Source organism: Acomys minous (assembly GCF_964271855.1).
Source record: "Acomys minous genome assembly, chromosome: 9".
Taxonomy (NCBI): domain Eukaryota; kingdom Metazoa; phylum Chordata; class Mammalia; order Rodentia; family Muridae; genus Acomys; species Acomys minous.
This window is the reverse complement of record NC_140490.1, coordinates 4,483,464-4,502,888: the sequence shown is the minus strand read 5'-3', so window position 1 is coordinate 4,502,888 and position 19,425 is coordinate 4,483,464. Positions and strand designations below refer to the sequence as shown.

Sequence of the window (19,425 nt, the reverse complement as noted above, 5' to 3'; positions counted from 1 at the left end):
TATAAGACAGCTCCAAAATTGCTTCTGAAAAACTTAATACACTTTTAGAGTATATGACCCAACATGCCATCATTTGGCAAGGGTAATATATACGCAGTAAGTAGGTTCCTCTAAGTTACCATGAGGAGTGACAGGCTAGAGCCATCATCCTCATTTTAGGCAAGACTATTGACCTTCATGTAAGTCTGTGGCCTGCCAAAATTCATAAGCCTAGACTACAAAGCAGCTAATATTAGCATTAAGGTTTTCTGGTTGTTCCTTAGGTCCGTCATTCTGCCAGGTCTTAGCACCTTCATTAATGTTCACATCTGAATTTATAATATACGCATCCCACTTTAATGTTGAGTGCTTGCACATCACCTGTCTTCTGCTACTGGGTTATTTTTCCAGGAGCTGAGACCTAGCCATGGCAACATCCCTGTCCTGTTTAAAGGCATCCGTGGGGCCTCAGTAAATAGATGCATTATGTGAGAAGGCATGGCCCAAGGACGAGAATGGACCTGCTCTAGCCAGGCATTTCGCAGTGTAAATTAAACAGGGGCTTACATCTGGGGAAAGGAGGAGAAGGAGGGAGTAAAGACAGCGAGAGGGAGAGGGGAGGGAGGGAAGGAGGGCTGAGAGGAAAAGAGAACATACAGAGGCGTGTTCAAGTAGGAAAGAAGTGATAGCTTTCCATCTCAATAATATTTGAACAACTAATTGCTGTGTAAGAAAAACACATTGGCCCCAAGAGCTCTCAATCGTTAGATTAAGATGCTTAACTAGGCCATCTGAGCGCGATCAGGAGAGAAGGCAATGACACGTTACACAAAGTTAGCAACTATGTCTAGGGTCCTTGATGAAGAGCATTGTGCATCATGACCATCAGATTCAAAGTCTTGCCTAAATTACACAACCCACACTCGGCTTTCCCGCTCGTCTCCGTGGTGCCCTTTGTCATCAGTCCAGGTTTGTGTGATACAATATATCAAGTCTTCTTAAATCCAGGGGAGCAGGTCCCAACACTCTAGCCTGGGAACTGCTATCATCAGGACCAGCAGAAAACTTTGTCAGAGATGAAAACGCTGGGGTTATCTTCCATGTCCACTAAGGAGGCACTTGGGGCCAGACCCAGCCGTCTATCCTGAAAATTCTCCTGGTGGCTCTGATGAAACTCAAGAACCACTGACTTAGAGAGAAAGTTGTGTGTGTGTGGAGGGGGGGGGGGTGGTTCTGAGACATTCAGGATGAGTGTGTGTGTGTGTGTGTGTGTGTGTGTGTGTGTGTGTGAAGGCCAGAGGTAATTATCAAATAATTATTATCTTTCCATTATTATTTAGCTTGTTATAAGAAATACATATTATATTTGTGACATGATCCAGCCAGAAACAAAACATATCCCAAAGAAATGCCTTCTCGGCATGCTTTAAGCTTCACCCTCACTATGCCAAGATAAGCCAACCCTGTTCCCAGGTGGCCAAACACTGTGGCCATGGACATACCCTCACCTCACTTTATCATGGCTGGTTTTACTCAACAAACCATCTCTTCTTCTGGCCTCTCACTGCTTCTAAGCCAGACTCCAGTGCTCTCTTTCTAATCACCTGGTGTTCTCCCTTCTTACTTAATTGGCTTAAAAATTCCATTAGGGAATTATCCAGTCAGTCCATTTTACAATGAATGTATTTTCTTTTTACAAGGAAAAGTATGCTTGCATGTACTAGGGAGCTCGTGGCTCCTTAGGAAAGTTTAGGCAGGTCAGGAAGGGGAAAAATCTCCAAGGAAGGCAAGAAGCCATGTGATGGCCAAGGGTGTTGTAGACTCTAAGAGGAAGATTACAGGACTAACTCAGAAGAGGCAGGAGGGACACAGAGAGAAAAGGATTATCTAAACCAAGTCAGCCAGCATAGAACACCTGCCAGGCTGATGCTCTGTGGAAAGACTGGCCTTCTGGAATGTTCCTCTAGCTCAAGAAACCCAGACCTAAAGAGACTGACATGCTTATATATCTTCACTCTCTGAACCTCTGTCATTTGGCTCTGCCTCCCTTCTCTGAACGGGATGCCTGTGTTGGGGATGCTGAGTGGGGAACTCTTTTTTTTATTAATTTATTCATATTACATCTCAGTTGTTAGCCCATCCCATGTATCGTCCCATTCCTCCCTTCCTCCCACTTCCCCCCTACTCCCCTCCCCTCCCCTAAGTCTGTGTCTGAGGGGGACCTCCTCCCCCTGAATATGCTCATACGGTATCAAGTCTCTCCTTGGTGACCTCTTATCTTTCCTCTGAGTGCCACCAGGCATCTCCATCCAAGGGACATGTTCAAATATGGGGCACCAGAGTTTGTGTGAAAGTTAGAACTCTTAAAGATCCAGCAGGTCCTGGAATATTTCTTTATGTGCCTCTCAGCCATTGGCAATTCCTCTGCTGAGAATTCTGTGCTTGGCTCTGTACTCCACTTTTAATTGGGTTATTTGGTTTGTTGGTGTCTAATTTCTTGAGTTTTTAAAATAAATTTTAGATATTAGCCTTCTGTCAGATGTTGGGTTAGTGAAGTTCTTTTTCCAATCTGTAGACTCCTGCTTTGTCCTCTTGACAATATCCTTTGCCTTGCCGAAGCTTTTCAGTATCATGAGGTCCCATTTATTACTTGTTGATCTTAGAGCCATTGGTGTTCTGTTCAGAAAGTTCTCCTGTGCCAATGAATCCAAGGCTATTTCCCACTTTCTTTTCTATTATATTTAATGTATCTGTTTTTGTGTTGAGGTTTTTGATCCATTTGGAATTGGATTTTTTTGCAGAGTAATAAATATGGATCTTTTATAGACATCCCATTAGACTAGCACCATTTGTTGAAGATGCTATCTTTTTTCCTACTTTACAGTTTTGGTTTCTTTGCCAAAAGTCAGGTGTCCATAAATGTGCGGGTTTATTTTTGGGTCTTCAATTTGATTCCATTGATCAACCTGTCTGTTTCTATGCCAATTCCATGCAGTTTTTTTTTGTTACTACTGCTTTATAGTACAGCACAAAAAAGATGGGCATTTTTACTATGATGGTCCTACCAATCCATGAGCATGGGACATCTTTCTATTTTCTGCTATTTTCTTCAATTTCTTTCTTCAGAGCCTTGAAGTTCTTGTCATACAGGTCTTTCACTTGCTTGGCTATAATCACACCAGATATTTTATATTATTTGTGGCTATTGTGAAGGGTGTTGCTTCCCTACCCCTCAGAGAAATGCAAATCAAAATGACTCTGAGATTCCATTTACACCTGTCAGAATGGCTAAGATCAAAACCCGAAGTGACACCATATGCTGGTGAGAATGTGGAGTAAGGGGAACACTCTTCCATTGCTGATGGGGGTGAAAACCTTGTACAACCACTGTGGGAATAAATCTGGAGGCTCCCCAGAACATTGGGAATAATTCTACCTCAAGACCCAGCTATACCATTCCTGGACATATACCCAACAGATGTGCCACCATACAATAAGGACGTTTGTTCAAAAGTGTCCATAGAAGCCTTATTTGTAATAGCTAGAAACTGGAAACAACCTAGATGTCCCTCAACCAAAGAATGGATAAGGGGGGGGGCAGGGATCTTGAACTTTTCTGGCAAGTGGATGGAATAGAAAAGATCATCCTGAGTGAGACAACCCAGAAAGACATGCATGGGATGTATTCACTTATAAGTGGGTATTAGCCATAAAGCGCTGGATAACCATGATAGAATCCACAGACCCAAAGAAGCCAAGAAGGAACCAAGGGACCATGCTTGATCTCACTCAGAAGGGGAAATAAAAGAGAAGTCTGAAGTAGATGGAGTAAGGGAACTGGCTGAGCCAGGGGGTGAGGAGGGTAGTGTGGGTGGGGATCAGATGTGGGGCTGGGGGGAGAGGACCAGGAGAAGGAATGGAAATCTGGGCAGGGAAGACATCTCTGGGACACGAGATGCTCTTGGAAGTCTGTGGGGTGATACTAGCTGAGAGTCCTAGAAGCAGGGAATCTGAAACATAAAGTGGGCACCCCCTGTAGCCAGGTGGGACTTCCAATTGAGGGAGGGGAACACCAACCCACCTATAAAACCTTAGACCCAATCTGTCTTGTCTACAAGAAATGTAGGGATTAAGATAAAGTAGAGGTGGAGGAAATGGCAAACTAATGACTGTCCCAACTTGAGATCCACCCCATGGGAGAGAGACGACCCCTGACACTATTAATGATACTCTGAAACAGATGCTGAGACCCACAGGCAAACAGTAGTTTGAGCAGGAGTTTTGTAGAGGAGTGGGAGGAAGGCTAGAGGGAGCTGGAGGGGTCACCACCAGAATCTACAGACTACACTAACCTGGGTCCATGGGGGTTCACAGAGACTGAACCACCAACTGATGACCATGCCTGTGCTGGACCTTGACTCCCAACATGTATGTAGCAGGTATGCAGCTTGGTCATCATGCAAGTCCCCTAATAATGAGAGTACAGGCTGTCTCTGACTCTGTTGCCTGCCTCTAGATGGATCCCTTTGCCCTAGCTGGGCTGCTTAGTCTGGCCTCAGTGGGAGAGAGGAGAGGGGGGTTGAATCAGGCTGTGAAGAGATCAAATAAATAAATGAAAAATTTTTGAAAGAAAAAAGAGAAAAGATTCAGTAGGTGCCATTCCTGTCCTGGAGAGATGGGGCTTCTGCTTTCACAGAACTTCCGAGTCAGGCCACTGTTGCTGTCAGCATCTGTGTCCTGGTGTTTCCTGGCCTCTTCCAGTGCAGCCAGCTGTATTTGGGTAGATGCACAATTTGGACTCTGAGGATTGTTTAAATTTAAAATCAGGAAAGAAGAAAAGTGAGCCAGTGAGTGACACAGGCTGATTAAGTGCTGCCTGTATGAAGAAGTTTATCCTCTGCCGTGTGTCTGTTGAAATCTTGAGAAACTCCAAGATGGTGGAGAGGAGCGAGAGCATTAAAATTTATGTCATAAACCAAATGTGGCAACGTTGACAGGCAATCAACAACTGCGTGACTTTAGGTTCTGACTTAGCAAAATAAGGATGACATATTCACACACACACACACACACACACACACACACACACACACACAGCACATGTAACAGTGAACAAGAGGACATGCAGAGCACATGCTCAGAACCACTTAGTTACATGCAATACACATGTGTGTTTACCCACATATTCACAAGACGTAACTGTGTTGTTACTGAAGTCTACAACTCTCTTCCATCCACCAACTTGCGCTATGCTGCTTTTATTTTGATGAAAAGCTAGCAGCACAAGGGAAGATTTCTTCATCAGAAAACATAGTAGAAAGAAAGAAAGAAAGAAAAAAAAAACCAGCATTCCCAAGACATTGTCATGTATTACTAGTTATTTTAGTGGTTAAGAGAATTATTTGAAAACAAAGAAACCTTTCACAAAGCCTCCAAAATACAAAAGATTTAATAACATTTACATCTGTGTATCAGCCGTGTCTGTAATGCACGTCATGAATAACACGCAAACCCAAGCAGAGACAGCACAGAAGTGCTCACACATCATTTAAAATCCAACCCACCCCATCGTCAGTGGAATCAAATACACAGCAGGAACAGTTCCAGTTCATACACACACACTATAGTCATTGGAAATGAAAACATATTAATTATGTTCCTTAAGGTTTATAGGTACATAGCAAGATTCACTAAACTGGTCCAAATTCTCAGTTTAAATCTGTCCCAAAAGATCCCCCCTGAGCTGCTTTCTGGATTTTGAAGAAATTGCAGAACAGTCATTTGTGTATATTTGTCTTTTGTGTCACTGTTCAATTAAGTCTGCACTCAGTCTTGCCTTCATGGTATGCTGAAAATGGAGGAAAGTTAGCTTGTGAAGACAGATCCTTGTTATAAGTGAGTAACTTGGAGGAGGAGGAAGAAAAAGAAGAGGAGGAAGAGGAAGAAGTATTCTTTACTGGCTAATAATACCTAACTCCAGGGACCAGGTGGAAGTCCACCCTGCAATGAGGTTCCTAGATCAGCTCATTTGGCATCTGTATATTTTGAGGATTCTTCTTGGATTTCAAAATGCAGCAAATAGTTAGATTCTGTCAGCCTGTGGTCTGCCTCTGGCCCAGCCTCTGCTTCATGATGGAGAAATATATGAGTTTACAGAGAGATGATCTGGGAGTGTTTGGTGTTTGCTATTTATTCTTCAGATTGGTGCTTATTGTTTCTAGTAACTGGGAGGACATTCAAATATTAACATCCTAGATTAGCACTTTGCACTCACTGGCTTTTGCTCTATTCTCTGCACAACTTCCCTCTTCTCTTCTGTTCATTGAATTTCTTTTATCTCAGGGCATTCCTCCATGGATGCTACAGCATGTAGAAAGAATTCCCTTCTGCATCTCATTGCAATATGAAGTTTCAGCTCTGTCACTGCAGCAGGAGGTCGATAGCCCTCTCTCTCCGTTCCTTATATGCTCAATTTCTACATAGTGTTTCAGGGCAAGTGGGGTATAGTTACTAAATAATGTTGTCATTCTTGTTTTCAATGAGAAGTGCTTTTGTTGTTCCTGGTGTGTGTGTGTGTGTGTGTGTGTGTGTGTGTAGACATGGGTAGACCTGAGAGATGAGGCTTTCATAGAATGGGAAGCTATAGCCATCCTGGGGGTGTTTGCACATTTACGCATTTAGGTTTTAAATGTCGTGTTGCATGCTGGGCCTTTTAGACGCTTGGGATTATGTATAATAGATGACCTGCATTTACAGGGATGCGTGCTATACAGATGTAAATGTTATTATAGCTTTTATATTTTATGTTCTTGTTGAAAGATCATTTTGTCTTTGAGTAATACCACCATTCAATTCTTTTTTGGTGGGGGTGGGGGAGGGGTTATCTTTAAAAGAGAATATGAAATGGATATTGCACATCATATATTTCTTAAAAGTAATTTGGAATTTTAGGGTCTGGGATTGGGGCTGACTGATACACTGCCGTGATGAGATATAACCCCTGGAAAATAACAGCACAGGCACATGCCTGCATCTGCCCAACCTCATAATTCACTTTCACATTGGATTATGGATGTCTGCGTTCACTGAGTCTATCTTCCCTTTAGGTATTATTTCAGCCCTTTGAGATAATAAGGAAAGTTTAATTGCGTTGTTAATTGATTTTTTGCACAACATTATTACCTTGATTGATTGCGGAGTTGATGAAAATGTTAGACACAGGCAGCGTGGAGTCTCAGCCGGGCAAGGAGTGGGAGCCTTGTGGAGAATAGATAACCTTGATGTTAAGGGCTATATCCTTCAGATATGTCTTCTCTTGACATATTGATGGCCCTCGAAAAGGGAAAAGCTGATTGTATGCAGAATGCAATCATTAAACCCACTTCAGCTCACTGTTGATTAATTTGTTTTTTCCTGAAGGATCTAGTTATAGGGAAGGCCTCACTTGTACCAACCACAGCCATTTCCTAGGCCCCAGATGGTTAACCCTCTAGGTGAAGAGAAGGAAGGAGGCTGCTGTGCCTGAGAGTGGAGGGAGGGAGGTGCCTGATGCTCACAAAGCATCCTTCATCCCCTGGGGCATGCTCTTTCGCCTACCACAATGTGGTTTTCCTCCAGAATATCAATCTGTTAGTTCATGAGTCTATACCCAGAAACCCTTGGCTGGCATGACATGGTACATGACACGGCAGCTATGGCTTGTTTAGCCAGGCTTGCTCTCCAGCATCCACTGGTGTCTGTGGATGACACATGACAGGAGTTTTGTTATTTAACATATATACAAGCTTACTTCCATGGCTGGGTAGCACTGGTCTATCAGTGTTTAGGTACAGACATGTGTCAGTCAGCTTTCTGTCACCATGACAAGATGCCTGAGACAACTGACAAAGCCGATGGCTTGGGGCATTCTATCTGTAATCAGCAGGGCCTGTTGCTCTTGGCCCTGTGCTGAGCTGGTGTGCCTTGCAAGAGCCTGTAGCATAGGAAAGCATAGTTGTAGAGTGGATCAAAATAAATAAATAAAAGGGGACAGGGTCCTTTTAACCCCCTCCCTCCAAGGCCATGCCTACAATGACCTTGGTGTATTAGTCAGGTTTTTGTTGTGGTAAGAAAATACCTGAGCAAAATAACCAAATGGAGAAAAGGTTTCATTTGTTTCCTAGCTTTGGTCTGTTGTGGCAAGAACGCAGTCATAGAGAAGCTCACCTCCCAGTGCCCAGGAAGATGAGGGAGGGAATTGCCAGTGCTTACAAATTTTGTCCCCCTTTCCTCCATCTGGGTTCCTTCATCATATTGGTTCCATCATTTGAGACTAGTCAAGGCAGGTGTCTCCCTCATAATCGTCCCTGGGAAACCCCTCCCATATTCTTCTCAGCCCCAGCAATTGACAGTCAACCATCATAACTGGCTTCCTTCTACTAGGCCCTGCCACGTCCCAACATCTGGGAATGAGTCTCTTAACACATAGGCTCATAGAGGACATTTGTGATCCAAACCATAGCAAGGCAGACAGTAGTGACGATCTTGGGGGGGGGGCGGTCACTAATATAGTTGCAATTAACTTCTCTCCCTACCTTGAATGAGTCTGTCCTGCTGTCACCATCACTACCATGTCTAGAACCATCTTCATTGTCCCCAAATTTAGACTGATTGATAAACCCCGTCTTCCTCCTCTTTTTCATCCCACAGATCTATCACTGCTCAACCCCTGAGGCTTGGAATACTGGTTTCATGGGAGGGACTTGGCTTTGCAAACTCCAGAATGCAGTAATTCTAGAAAACCTGGGCCTTCTAGGGAGGGTAGATAGCTTCACCTGGAGCCCCTTCACTGCTGATGCTCTTTTACTTATGGAGCATTCTGACTTATTTTGCCCTTATCTTCCCTCTGTGGCTGCCCCCATTACTCATTTAAACCAATTCTTTAATTGCATAGCCTTGTTGGAGGCCTACCAAAAGTTACATCATCTTCCTGGGGTCATGTGGGCTTCAAGGGCAAGAAGGGAAATGGTTCAGAAGCACCCTTAGCTCCACCCCAGCTCCACAGAACATCATGGTGACAGCCTAGTTCCTCCTGTCTGCCCCGCCTCCTCCATTACAAGTCTTTCTTCTCAGCTAACCACTGGCACTCAGGGAGTGTAATATCCACAGCCTTGGCCCTCAATTACCGTAATGGCTTATAATGAGATTTTGGCCAAGTGGCAGGTAGCTGGTTATTACTTCCTGCTCAGCATGGCAATGTCTATGCTGTTAATTTGTGTTGCCGAATGTGCCTCAGAGCTGGGCGTCCAACTGTCAGAGTCAGATGTATTCTATTAGGCTACCCTGGACAATGGACAATCTTTGTTTACCCACTATGGATGCGTGTGAACATACCACAGGGTGAGTCCTGACAAACTCCAGCCAAACAAGTAAAGGGGATAATGTCCTAGGTCATCATAGTAGTACATCCCAAAGACAGATAACACCGGGTACCACCTACTGTCATGAATGCTCTCCACCTGGGACTGCTCTATTGACAGGCAAAAAACAAAAAAAACAAAACAAAACAACAACAACAAAAAACCCCACATACACACAAACCAAAACAACAACAACAACAAAAACCCCAAAAAACTCTTCTTAATACTGCTGGGGAAACTGGTTAACTTCATTAAGTTCTAATGAGGCTAGCCCTAATGTAGCCATTTCTAATATGCTTTGTATTTACTAGGTTTTCTTGTTGGACAAGAATTAAGGTACAGAAAGTTCCCAGCACTCTTATGAGCATCTGTACACAGAGACACAAACATATATATGCATGTGTAAAGCAGGGTTGGGGTGGGCAGTTGGAGATATTTGGGAGTAGAATTTGTTAGTGCCCAAGTATTGTACTCTGTTTCTATAATAATAAACTTTTTGGATGAAAGGGAGAGAGACAGACAAAGAAAGGGAGGGAGAGAGAGGGACAGAGAGGGACAGAGAGAGAGAGAGAGGGAAGAGACAATGCAGATGTCTTCCAGTTTGATCAAATATCAACAGATTCTCTTTGTTTGTCTTTGGAGAAGGCAATTTTTACTCTCCAGGAACTACAGGAAATTATGGTACCATCCACAGAGAGACAGTTTGCCTGGATGCAGGGCCAATAAGCCCAAGAAAGAAGCCCTTTGCATACTTCTTCCAGGGCTTGCATTAGAGCAAACTGAGTTGTTACCACATCTGACCAATTTTGTTTGAGAGTTTGATTCTTTTTGTCCCTTTCCTTTCCTTTCCTTTCTTTCTTTCCCTCTTTCTTTCCTTTCTTTCTTTCTAGCAATTTGTCTTTATTTTCAACAACCTGTTTGAGAAATTCCAGCCTGAGGAAGCACACAGAACTGTAGAGACAGCCCTGCCTCCACCTTGTGGTGCTAGCCCTCTAGAAGAACAGACCAGAACCCCAAACGTGAATGTCTCCTTGAAGGCAAGGCCAGCACCCCTGTTCATACTCCACAGGGGACCTCGCTGCTCAGGGGTGTTCATAGATGGGCCTGGCAGTTTTGAGGAGGAGCAAAAACTATCTGGAAATTTGTTTTCCAGGTCCCTGCCCCATACTCCATAAAAATGTTTTACAGTCTTGCCCCCCAGTCTTACCCCCAGTTTCCTCTCCTTTTCTCCTCTTAATGTAATCAGCCTGCCACTAATATAAAACAAAAAAGGAGAAAGCTTCAATGTCAAAGTATTAAACAACTTTTTTCTTCTTCTTGCAGTGCTAGGATTTGAACTATGAGCCTGTTACTGGGCTAGACAAGAGCTCTACCAGGCTCTGGTTGGTCATCGTTTATCTTAGGTGCTGTTTGTTTTGTTTTCTGCCTGTCCTAAGAAAAAGCAAATGGGTAAACTTCCATTTACCAGAGTGCAATGCAGTAAGACCTTCAATTAACCAGATTCTTTATGCCTCTGATTTTAAATATGAATAAAAATAAGGTTACCTACTTTACTAAAGAAAAGGGCAGAGTGGGGAGGGGCTTTTAGGTTGTTCTAGAACAGTCTTTCTTAAAGGTGATTTCCCCAGTATTACATGACAATTCGACAAAATAAGCACATTTCTTGGCGCAAACTCAGACCCACTAAATGGGAAGTTTGGGGGGGGGGGGCAATTAATTCCCATGCAGGGAAAATCAGAAAGAACCAATGTTCTCAGGCCAGCACACCCAGCCCTTTGACATGTCAAATGTATGGCCTCAGGAGTATCCTCAGGCCACTTCACTCACTCCACAAATGTGAACTAAGAAACAGGGAGACATCGCAGAGAGAAGCGAACATGAGAAGCCACGTTTCCTCCGTCTCTTAGGACCAGCAGGACAAAGCCAAGCATGCTGCTATGTGACCCCAGCCACTCACTGTAGCCTACAAGGTTAGGCGGCAGGAAACAGCATTTTACATTAGAATCTGTAGACCAACAAAAGCTTGTCTCAAAAGAAGAAAAATTGAATAGTGACAAGTGAAGTTGCCCTCTGACTTCCACCAGGCTACACAAATTATATAGCCTAGGCTGCATGGCACAGGTGGGGATCTGCGGTCTCAACCCCTTTGGAGTTCACGTAGAGAAAAGATGCCATGATCGTGAGTAGCGTTCATTTGCTCACTCCCGTCTCACCGCCCCAGATACACTTCCTAATTGTGTTATCCTCACAGTAAACAAATCACTCAACTGCAGCCACCCCTGGCATAGCTAGCGAGACTCTTGCTCTATGGGTGAGAGAAAACTCAAAAAGTTTCTGCTTAATCATGGCTTAATGATCTAACTAATTAACTGGGCCAACCTTCTCACTGTGGCTGGTTAGTCACATGACTGCTGCTGTATTGAGGGACTGCCTGGAAGGTAGGTGAGAGTCCTGGAATGTTCTATAAGAGACTCAGCCACACCCTGCACTGTGTTGCTTTCAAGACCCAGAACCCAGAGCCTGGCCTTTGTTTGTCATCTTCTTGTGTTTAAGAACAGGTTAGGCTCGACATCTATGGAAGCTGCAAATACGGATGCCTTTTAGCACTGTTCTCAGTAGGAGCGATGACTCTGGACCAGATATTCTGAGGAGGGTAGTTGGATTTTTAAGCAAGAAAGACCCACCCTTAACACAGAAGCAGCCATGATTTCTGTGTCTTGACCTGACGGTCACTTTAGTCAGAAACTAAAAGTAAAAAGATACTCTGAAACAATAAGGACTCCATGCCCAGCGAAGCCATTTTTCTTTGAGGATGTCCACGGTGCAAGCATTTTTGGTTTTCTTTCTCTAAAAAGGAATCTGTCTTTATTAGTTTGCATGCTTCTTTACATTTATGCAGGTGATATTAAAAAAAAAAACCTTGAGCTAAGATTAATTATATCTGGTAAGGAAAATCAGTCCCTGAAATTGAGGCAGAAGGAACCTCAAAGTGTCAGAGGGAGGGGGCCTTTGGTATCCTCAGCCCTGGATCGCCTTCAGCCCAGATTGGGTAAACATGACATATTGATCATTACAGAACGTGTAATTGGTGACCACAAGCACAGTGTGGCTGTAATGGCCTTCCCTGAATAGTTGCCCTTATTTATTTAAAGAAAGCTGTGGCTCTTTCCTAACTGCATGCTGCCCTCTAGTGGCCACAATTCTGACTTCCAAAGATGAAGTGGAAAAGATAAATGCAGAGAGAGTGGGAAAGGTGGAGGGGCTGACCTCTGTCTCCTCCTCCCTCCCCCACCCCCCCACTTCTCCTTCCTCTCTCCTTCCTTCTGTCTGAACGATTTCTGAGTTTTCTTGAAACAGAAGCATGAAGTGTTCCCACTTGACCACTGTTCATTTTGGAATGCATCACACCTGATTTGCATCCCCTATCAGCATGCGATTTGGAATCCAGCCCTTCTTAGATCCGTTGTTATGCCCCACCTTGCCTTGCTGGCTCCGCAGCTCCTGTTTCCCTCCATGAAAAAGCAGCGGAAGATGAGCCTAAGTCCTGCTGGTGGTGATCTTTGAAGTTCTCAGGAGGCCCGGAGCGCCTGTGAACAAGATTGAACAAATAAATAATACATTCGAAAAATAAGCTATAAAAGCAAAACTTCCTTTCCTGCCTGAAAAAGATCGATATGTGGTTATTGTCACCTTAGGGAGACCAACAGAACCTCATTTTCCTGCTCTGGAAGTGAAGGACTTCCCTTAAAATGAGGGCCCTTAAGTCCTGTACCAGCTGGCGACTCCTCTGATAGAGCAGCGAAGGAAATACTTTCAAAGGGAAATTTAGCATTCTGTGTCTTACTAGGGAGCTCAGCAAAGGACAAAGCCACGCTTACAGCTGGGCATGCGTAAAACCGCTCTTTGAGCCATGGCGAGGAGGGATGATCTCTGACCCCATTTTTTTTTTTAACTTGGGATAAAACAGAGACCTGAGAATGAAAAACGAAAACAAACACACATAACTCTTGGATCAGTAAGACGTATAAAGAAGAGAGAGAGGGGGCTTGCTTGAGCAATGATACAGGGAAACTAACTTTAGTCTCTCATTTGTATTATCTCACGGTTTGACAGAAATGTGTGTGTGTGGAGGTGAGGGGTAAACGGGACTGGTGATGTTCAAAGCCAGGAAGGAGTGAGCGTTCATTGTCCCCTCGCTCTTCCAGGGTGGGCACACTCAGATGCAAATGAAATTAAAAGCAGTCCACATGTGAGCAAAGGCACAGGGGGCTCCTCCTCACCATAACTCTTGACGGAGAGACAGGTTACATCATCGTGTCTAAGAAGCTCTGCAGCATCTTCCACCTGGCCATGACATCCGGGGCCTCCAAGCGGGAGAGCAGGGGCTCAAAGGGCAAGGATGTCTAAGATGTGTGTACACACACGAGGAGAGAACTCACCTTGCTGTGGGGGAAAAGCGTGTGTGTCCCCTCTTGACCCTCCCCTTCCTAACTCCTTTTCTTCCTGAAATGACAAGATTCATGTCAACTGCCCTGGGAGCCCAACGTGTATTTTCCACAGACTCTGCTCTATCACGTGTCAGCCTGGCGGCTCTGCTCTATCACGTGTCAGCCTGGCGGCTCACTCTCACCCCGAGCTGTCCAGCCTCCCGGGTGCGGAGGCAAGCATCCTACCCATCCCAGCCACCTCACTACAGTTACATCCTTTCCTGCTGGTGCTGTGCTTCCTTCAGGTGCAGGGTGAGGCCTGACATGGCCCAGCATCTGGCTGAGCAGGCTCCATAATCTACACTCTCGAGGGGGTAGTTCTGAGCCTCTGAGCCTCCCCTAAGGCCATCTCGCAAGGGTTTGAGCACAGAGGCCAAGCACGCACCCCTCTGTAAGGTTAGTCTGAGAGGCTCTTGGTCTGCCTGCTAATCTTTGAGTTCCCGACCATATTGTGAGATCTGACTTTGTGTTCACGGTGTTCACAGAAAGCAGCTGGTCGTGACTCCATAACTCGAACCTTATTTTCTATCTGGAATGTTCACAATCGGGCTCCAGGTGCTAAGAGATGAATAAAAGCTGCCCTTTAATTTATGATAAGCATTGCCATCGACATAATCAGACGGAGTGAGAACCGACAGCGACTGAACCTTGAATCTCACATGATTTATCATACGTAAACACACTGACCCAAGATTTACATCCCAAGATCTTGAAAGCCGCACAAATTCACAGGGTGGAATTAACCTTGGTGGAAATAATGAAAAATAAAATGAAATCAGCCAGAAATAAACATGGTAAAGTGTGTCGAGACATTCTCAGGCAGTTCAGGCTCTCCTGTAGTAACTCTGCAACACAGTTTTACTGGAGGAAATGGGGCTTTCCTCCAGCTAGGTGACGGCCGAAGAGTCTAGATGCCAAGAGTTCAAAAAAGCTGGTGGAGGAATATTACACGGGAAAGAAGTAATCCCTTCCAGGAAATAGGAAGGGAAATATTAAGAACAGAAGAGATGTGACTTGGCGTCTAAGAAGCAAGTAGGGAACTTGCTGCGCGTGATTAGCACTTTCTCAAAGACAAATCACTGGGCAAGTTTCCATGTGTTAGTCCATGTAAGTCAGAGGCCAAAACAGCAGCATTCAGTGTCTGCTCAACACAGTGGGCAGGGTTCGTAGGCTTGGTCTCGTGCCTCTCAAGAGCTTGGGTGTCCAGTGCTGAAGAAGGGCCTGGCTGGAGGTGGGGCCTGCAGTCAAGCGCAAAGACAGTGTGCAGTGCTTCCTCCTCAGTCATGGTGCCTTCATCTACAAATGGGAGTAACGGCGGGTAAGGCTCCAGTACACGTGGTCAGAAGAAATTAAGGAAAGCTAGGAGGAATAGGAAGGCAGGATTGAATCTGTACGGGACTTGCAGAGGGGTATGCCAGCACCCCCTTTTTCTGGACAGCAAAGATCGCCTCATGCCCTGGCTCTGTCTCTAGAACGATCCCTGTCACCACAGCATCCATCCAAAAAGGGGGGGGGGGGTTACTTCTCACCCACTACGCAACCCCAAGGCTATAACTTAACCAGCATAACCAGAGCATCCACTGCAGAGGGTGGGAACACTGAAAAGATAAAGGACCTCTTTAAAACGGAATTTTTTTTTCCACACACATTTTTTTTTTCGTAATTATAGCTTTAAGAGCTTATGGAGATAGGAAAACTGGCTACTTAAGAAAAATTAGGAGTCTCATCTGGCAGGAGAGGATTCCCTTGGGGACGGTGCATTGTCATTTTTCAGAGCCCCCAAAAGAAGCCCCCGGCACCGGCATGTGCACATTGGCCTGATGTATGGCTAGCCTGACTCACTCACCGTGGCCAGAGCCTCATGTTTTAATTAAAAACACTCTGCATGCCATTAAATATGTTGTCTCCCTCCATTTCTACAACCATAGAGTCTGAGGAAATACAAACAAGAGAATCCATTGCGGATGTGTCAGAGGCCACGGCCTACCAGAGTCACCACCACCAAGTCTCAAATCCCAGCCCCAGAGAACCTTCCTGTGAAAATACCAAGTGCAAACAAATGGCCCCTGTCTCCAGCTTTTACAGCCTAGGACAGTTGCTACAGTTGAGGAGGAAGGTTGCAGTGGAGGCAGGAGCTACCCATACAGTCACTATGACTTGACAAATGACTTCTGGCCACATGTAGGGTTATACCAGCCTGGTCCTTTTCTACCCCCACCCCCTACTTCTTAATGTCTTTTTTTTTTTAACTACAAAAGTCAAACATCTTGCGTAGTCGCATTGCCACTGTGAGCTCTGATAGAGAGTACATGAGAGGCAAGGCTAGCTTAATTTAAGCTCTGTCTGTGACTCTAATATAAAAGTATCAGCTTATTTTATCAGTCTCTAGCCAGAACACCCTTGCCCCCAAGCTAGCTTCAGCAGCTAGGTTTTATCTGGGGTTTCCAGGCCACCCCTGGGTGACTTAGGTTGTGTGTAGCCCCTGACCCCACGGTTCTCCCAAGCCAGGGCTGTCAGGAGTTTTGTGGGCATGGCAAGGTTTGGAATAACTGGTAGAAGAAATGATACTTCGGGAGCAGAGAAGACCCGTATGTTAGGGAGGGATGTCAGCTTGTGTTAGAGTCCCAGACAGTGCTCGGGTGTCCTTGGCATAATATGGCGCTGGTATCTCTGTCGTCATCTCTGTTTTCTGTCACCACGCACAATCCTGGGCCTGTCTCCAGTCCTGACAGTGTCTTTTCAGATCAGGTTAGTGCCAACCCAGAGACCAAGTCGGCTTCCCAGCACACAGCCCCTTTGTTTGAAGTCTGCCCTTTTGTCATTAATGCACTCAATGCCTATTTAAACCTGACAGTGAGTGCAGTATCTGTTTTCCCATCAAGAGATCATTGACAATATTAATAACTCACGTCCTTGCTTCATTTTCCAGGCGCTGACACCTAGCCACAGTCTCTTGCATTCATCAAACAGCCCTCTCTTGCTAGGATGTCTATAAACAGTCTTGCTCCCAGGCCCAAAGAAACAGGGCAGGCCTTAAAAAGGATTTTTATCAATGCTAGCCAGAGAAGATGCATGAGCATGGCTCAGAATTTGAGGGAGGTAAAATGACAGCCCAGCCCATAGACCACCAAGGTCTGGCATTGGTGACAATGTTAGCACAACTCTGGGTACCACAAAATATAATAAAGGAAACAGCTCCGAGCCAATTGCTGAAAGAGTGGGTCACAAGAAAGAGCCGAGTGAGGTTTCACACAAGCTCAGAATTTCCAGGCACTAGACCAATACTGAAAACCAGAACCTGGGGACTGAGGCATGGAGGGGCAGGAAAGCCACATTAAGCAGGAAGAATGACCCCATGATAAAGCTGCCCATGGCAACACAGCAAGAACAGAGCCAGGTCCCAAATGATGTCACCCTGTCCCTCTTCCAACTCTGAGAGTTCCTGGGACCGCAGAACTTTCAAGTTTGCCTCTGACTATCCAGAGCAGGCCACGTCTATACCACCTTCAAAAGTTTCTACAAGTTATCTTAATTTTTATTTAAGAACAAAGCTTAGGGAATGGGGAGGTGGATTGGAAAAGCATCAGCCGTGCAAGCATGAGGACATGAGTTTCGTGCCCAGTGCCCGTTGAAGTAGCCAGTACACAGCTGCCTACATATGTATTCTCAAAGATGGGGCCAAGTGGAAGGAACCTGGGAGCTTGGTGGCCAGTCTAGCCAAACCCATGCACTCAAGACCAATAAGAGATGAAGAGAGAGAGAGAGAGAGAGAGAGAGAGAGAGAGAGAGAGAGAGAGAGAGAGAGAGAGAGAGAGAGAGAGCAATTGACAAAGAGATGAAGACAACTGACATCAACTGTGGCCTCCATGGACACATAAACGTACACACACCCAAGACACATGAAGAAGAGTGTGTGCTGACACCACGCTACCAAACTGGTGAAATAATAGTGATCCTCATGGCTCACGGGTTAGACTTTCATGGCTATTTCCTTTGTTTGTCTTCTGGGTACTTCAGAGATCTAAATCCCATTTGTACTCAGACAGCTATGTGCAAGAGAATTTTAAGTTAGTCCTTCTAAAATTGGAAAGAACAAGAAGACAAACAGAAGTTATAAATATTTTCTTGGGAAAATATTTTTTTCTTAATAATCTTAAGAGAGTTTTCACTGTAGCCAGTGTCTTCTGGGTATTTCTTCTGCAGAACTGAGTATTAAATGCGGACACGTCTGCATTACAGACAAGTACGAGTCCTCCAAATTGCATTCCTAGCCCGTGATTGTTTTAAACAGAGTCTTACTATGAAGGCAAAGTTTGGCTTGAACCCCCCATCCTCCTACCCCAACCACCCAAGTGCTAAGATGGCTGGCACACCCCTCCGGGCAGAACTTCTGTGGTATTTATAACACATCAGGTCTAGAACACCCCACTTCTAATGGAGTGTTTCATAGTAAAGTGCCCCACAACTTCCAGAAAGGACCAGAAAGTTTCATAAGGAACCCGAAATTACATATGAAGTCAAACTGAGGAAGAAAACCAAGTGCATTTTCACATGAGGGATGACTGGGGGGAGGGGGTGCCTGGCAGCGTGTGTGTGTGGGGGGGTCAGTGTCAATGGCACTTGTTACTTTCCATATGGTCTTCAATCAGCACAGCCTCTCTTCCTTAATCACCCAGCATGGGATTGAAGCCCCTCAGGATTTGGAAAATTCTCTTCTGGAAGTCAACAATATTGATTTCCAATAAAGAACTTCAAAATAGTCACATTCTGTGAAGATTATCCTCCAGCCTTCACTCGGGCTGGATTCATCTGATTTAAACTTAATTTTCCATTCTTAGAAACTAGACTAAGGAGTTCTAAGGAGGAGCGGGCCATGCTATATTTTGGGGGAACTGTTTGTCAAATTAGAAAAGTTCTAATTATATCAGGAAATCACACATAAAGCTGTTATTCCTAGGAACCTATACTTAGTAGTGACATTTCACTGCAAGGTCACCTCTAAGGACAAGAAGGCACAGTCTTTGTCATCTGAGGCTTAATCGGTTTTCTACCTCCCATCAGATTAGTGGTCATAGGGCAGGCTTGTATAATATCAACTGGATTTCTGAAGCAGATGAATTGTGCCACCAGTAACGACGTCTCTTTCTATTAACAGGTGTCCTGGCGAAAGGTCGCTACTTTTACTACGGAAGAAACTCAGAGGGTAACAGGTTCATCCGAGACGACCAGCTCTGAAGCTAAGTTCTACATGCCTTAGCCAGTTTCATGATAATAAAATGGAAGAGCAAGAAAACCCACGGGCCGTGTTGTGTCTCAATAAGAAATCTGACTCCTGCTTTCAGTACCTTGTGCTGACTTTGCCAGGCCTGTCACCATCATCTAGCTGCCTTAGACTGAGTGGTCACAGACAGATTGACAGGACTGCCCTTAAGCAGGTCTCATCCACCAGGGTGACAGACAGCAGCGGCGCAGCACCAGGGCTGACAGCATGAACGTCATGATAGATTGCCTGGTCTCTCCACTGCTCACAGGGGAACAGGGGTCACACCTGGGGCCTCCTT

At 44.9% G+C, this 19,425-nt stretch overlaps 1 protein-coding gene and 1 long non-coding RNA gene across 3 annotated transcripts in view; one reads left to right on the top strand and one right to left on the bottom strand.

Moving 5' to 3' along the window:
- Positions 1–19,157, top strand: part of LRMDA (leucine rich melanocyte differentiation associated) — a 1,017,118-nt gene extending 997,961 nt beyond the window's left edge. The window contains exon 7 of the mRNA XM_084794314.1: positions 19,020–19,157. Within this exon, the coding sequence (XP_084650440.1) occupies positions 19,020–19,099 (80 nt within the window). The 3' untranslated portion in view covers positions 19,100–19,157. The remainder of the gene's footprint in view (positions 1–19,019) is intronic.
- Positions 4,418–13,225, bottom strand: LOC311604411. Of its 2 annotated transcripts, none has more exons than XR_014781483.1 (3): positions 13,068–13,225; positions 12,855–12,964; positions 4,418–4,568 (listed from the first exon to the last, which is right to left on the bottom strand). It is a non-coding gene; the product is annotated as an uncharacterized lncRNA (long non-coding RNA). The 2 variants fall into 2 exon arrangements; XR_014781484.1 differs by lacking the exon at positions 4,418–4,568 and adding an exon at positions 7,162–7,236.
- Positions 19,158–19,425: the final 268 nt, after the last annotated feature.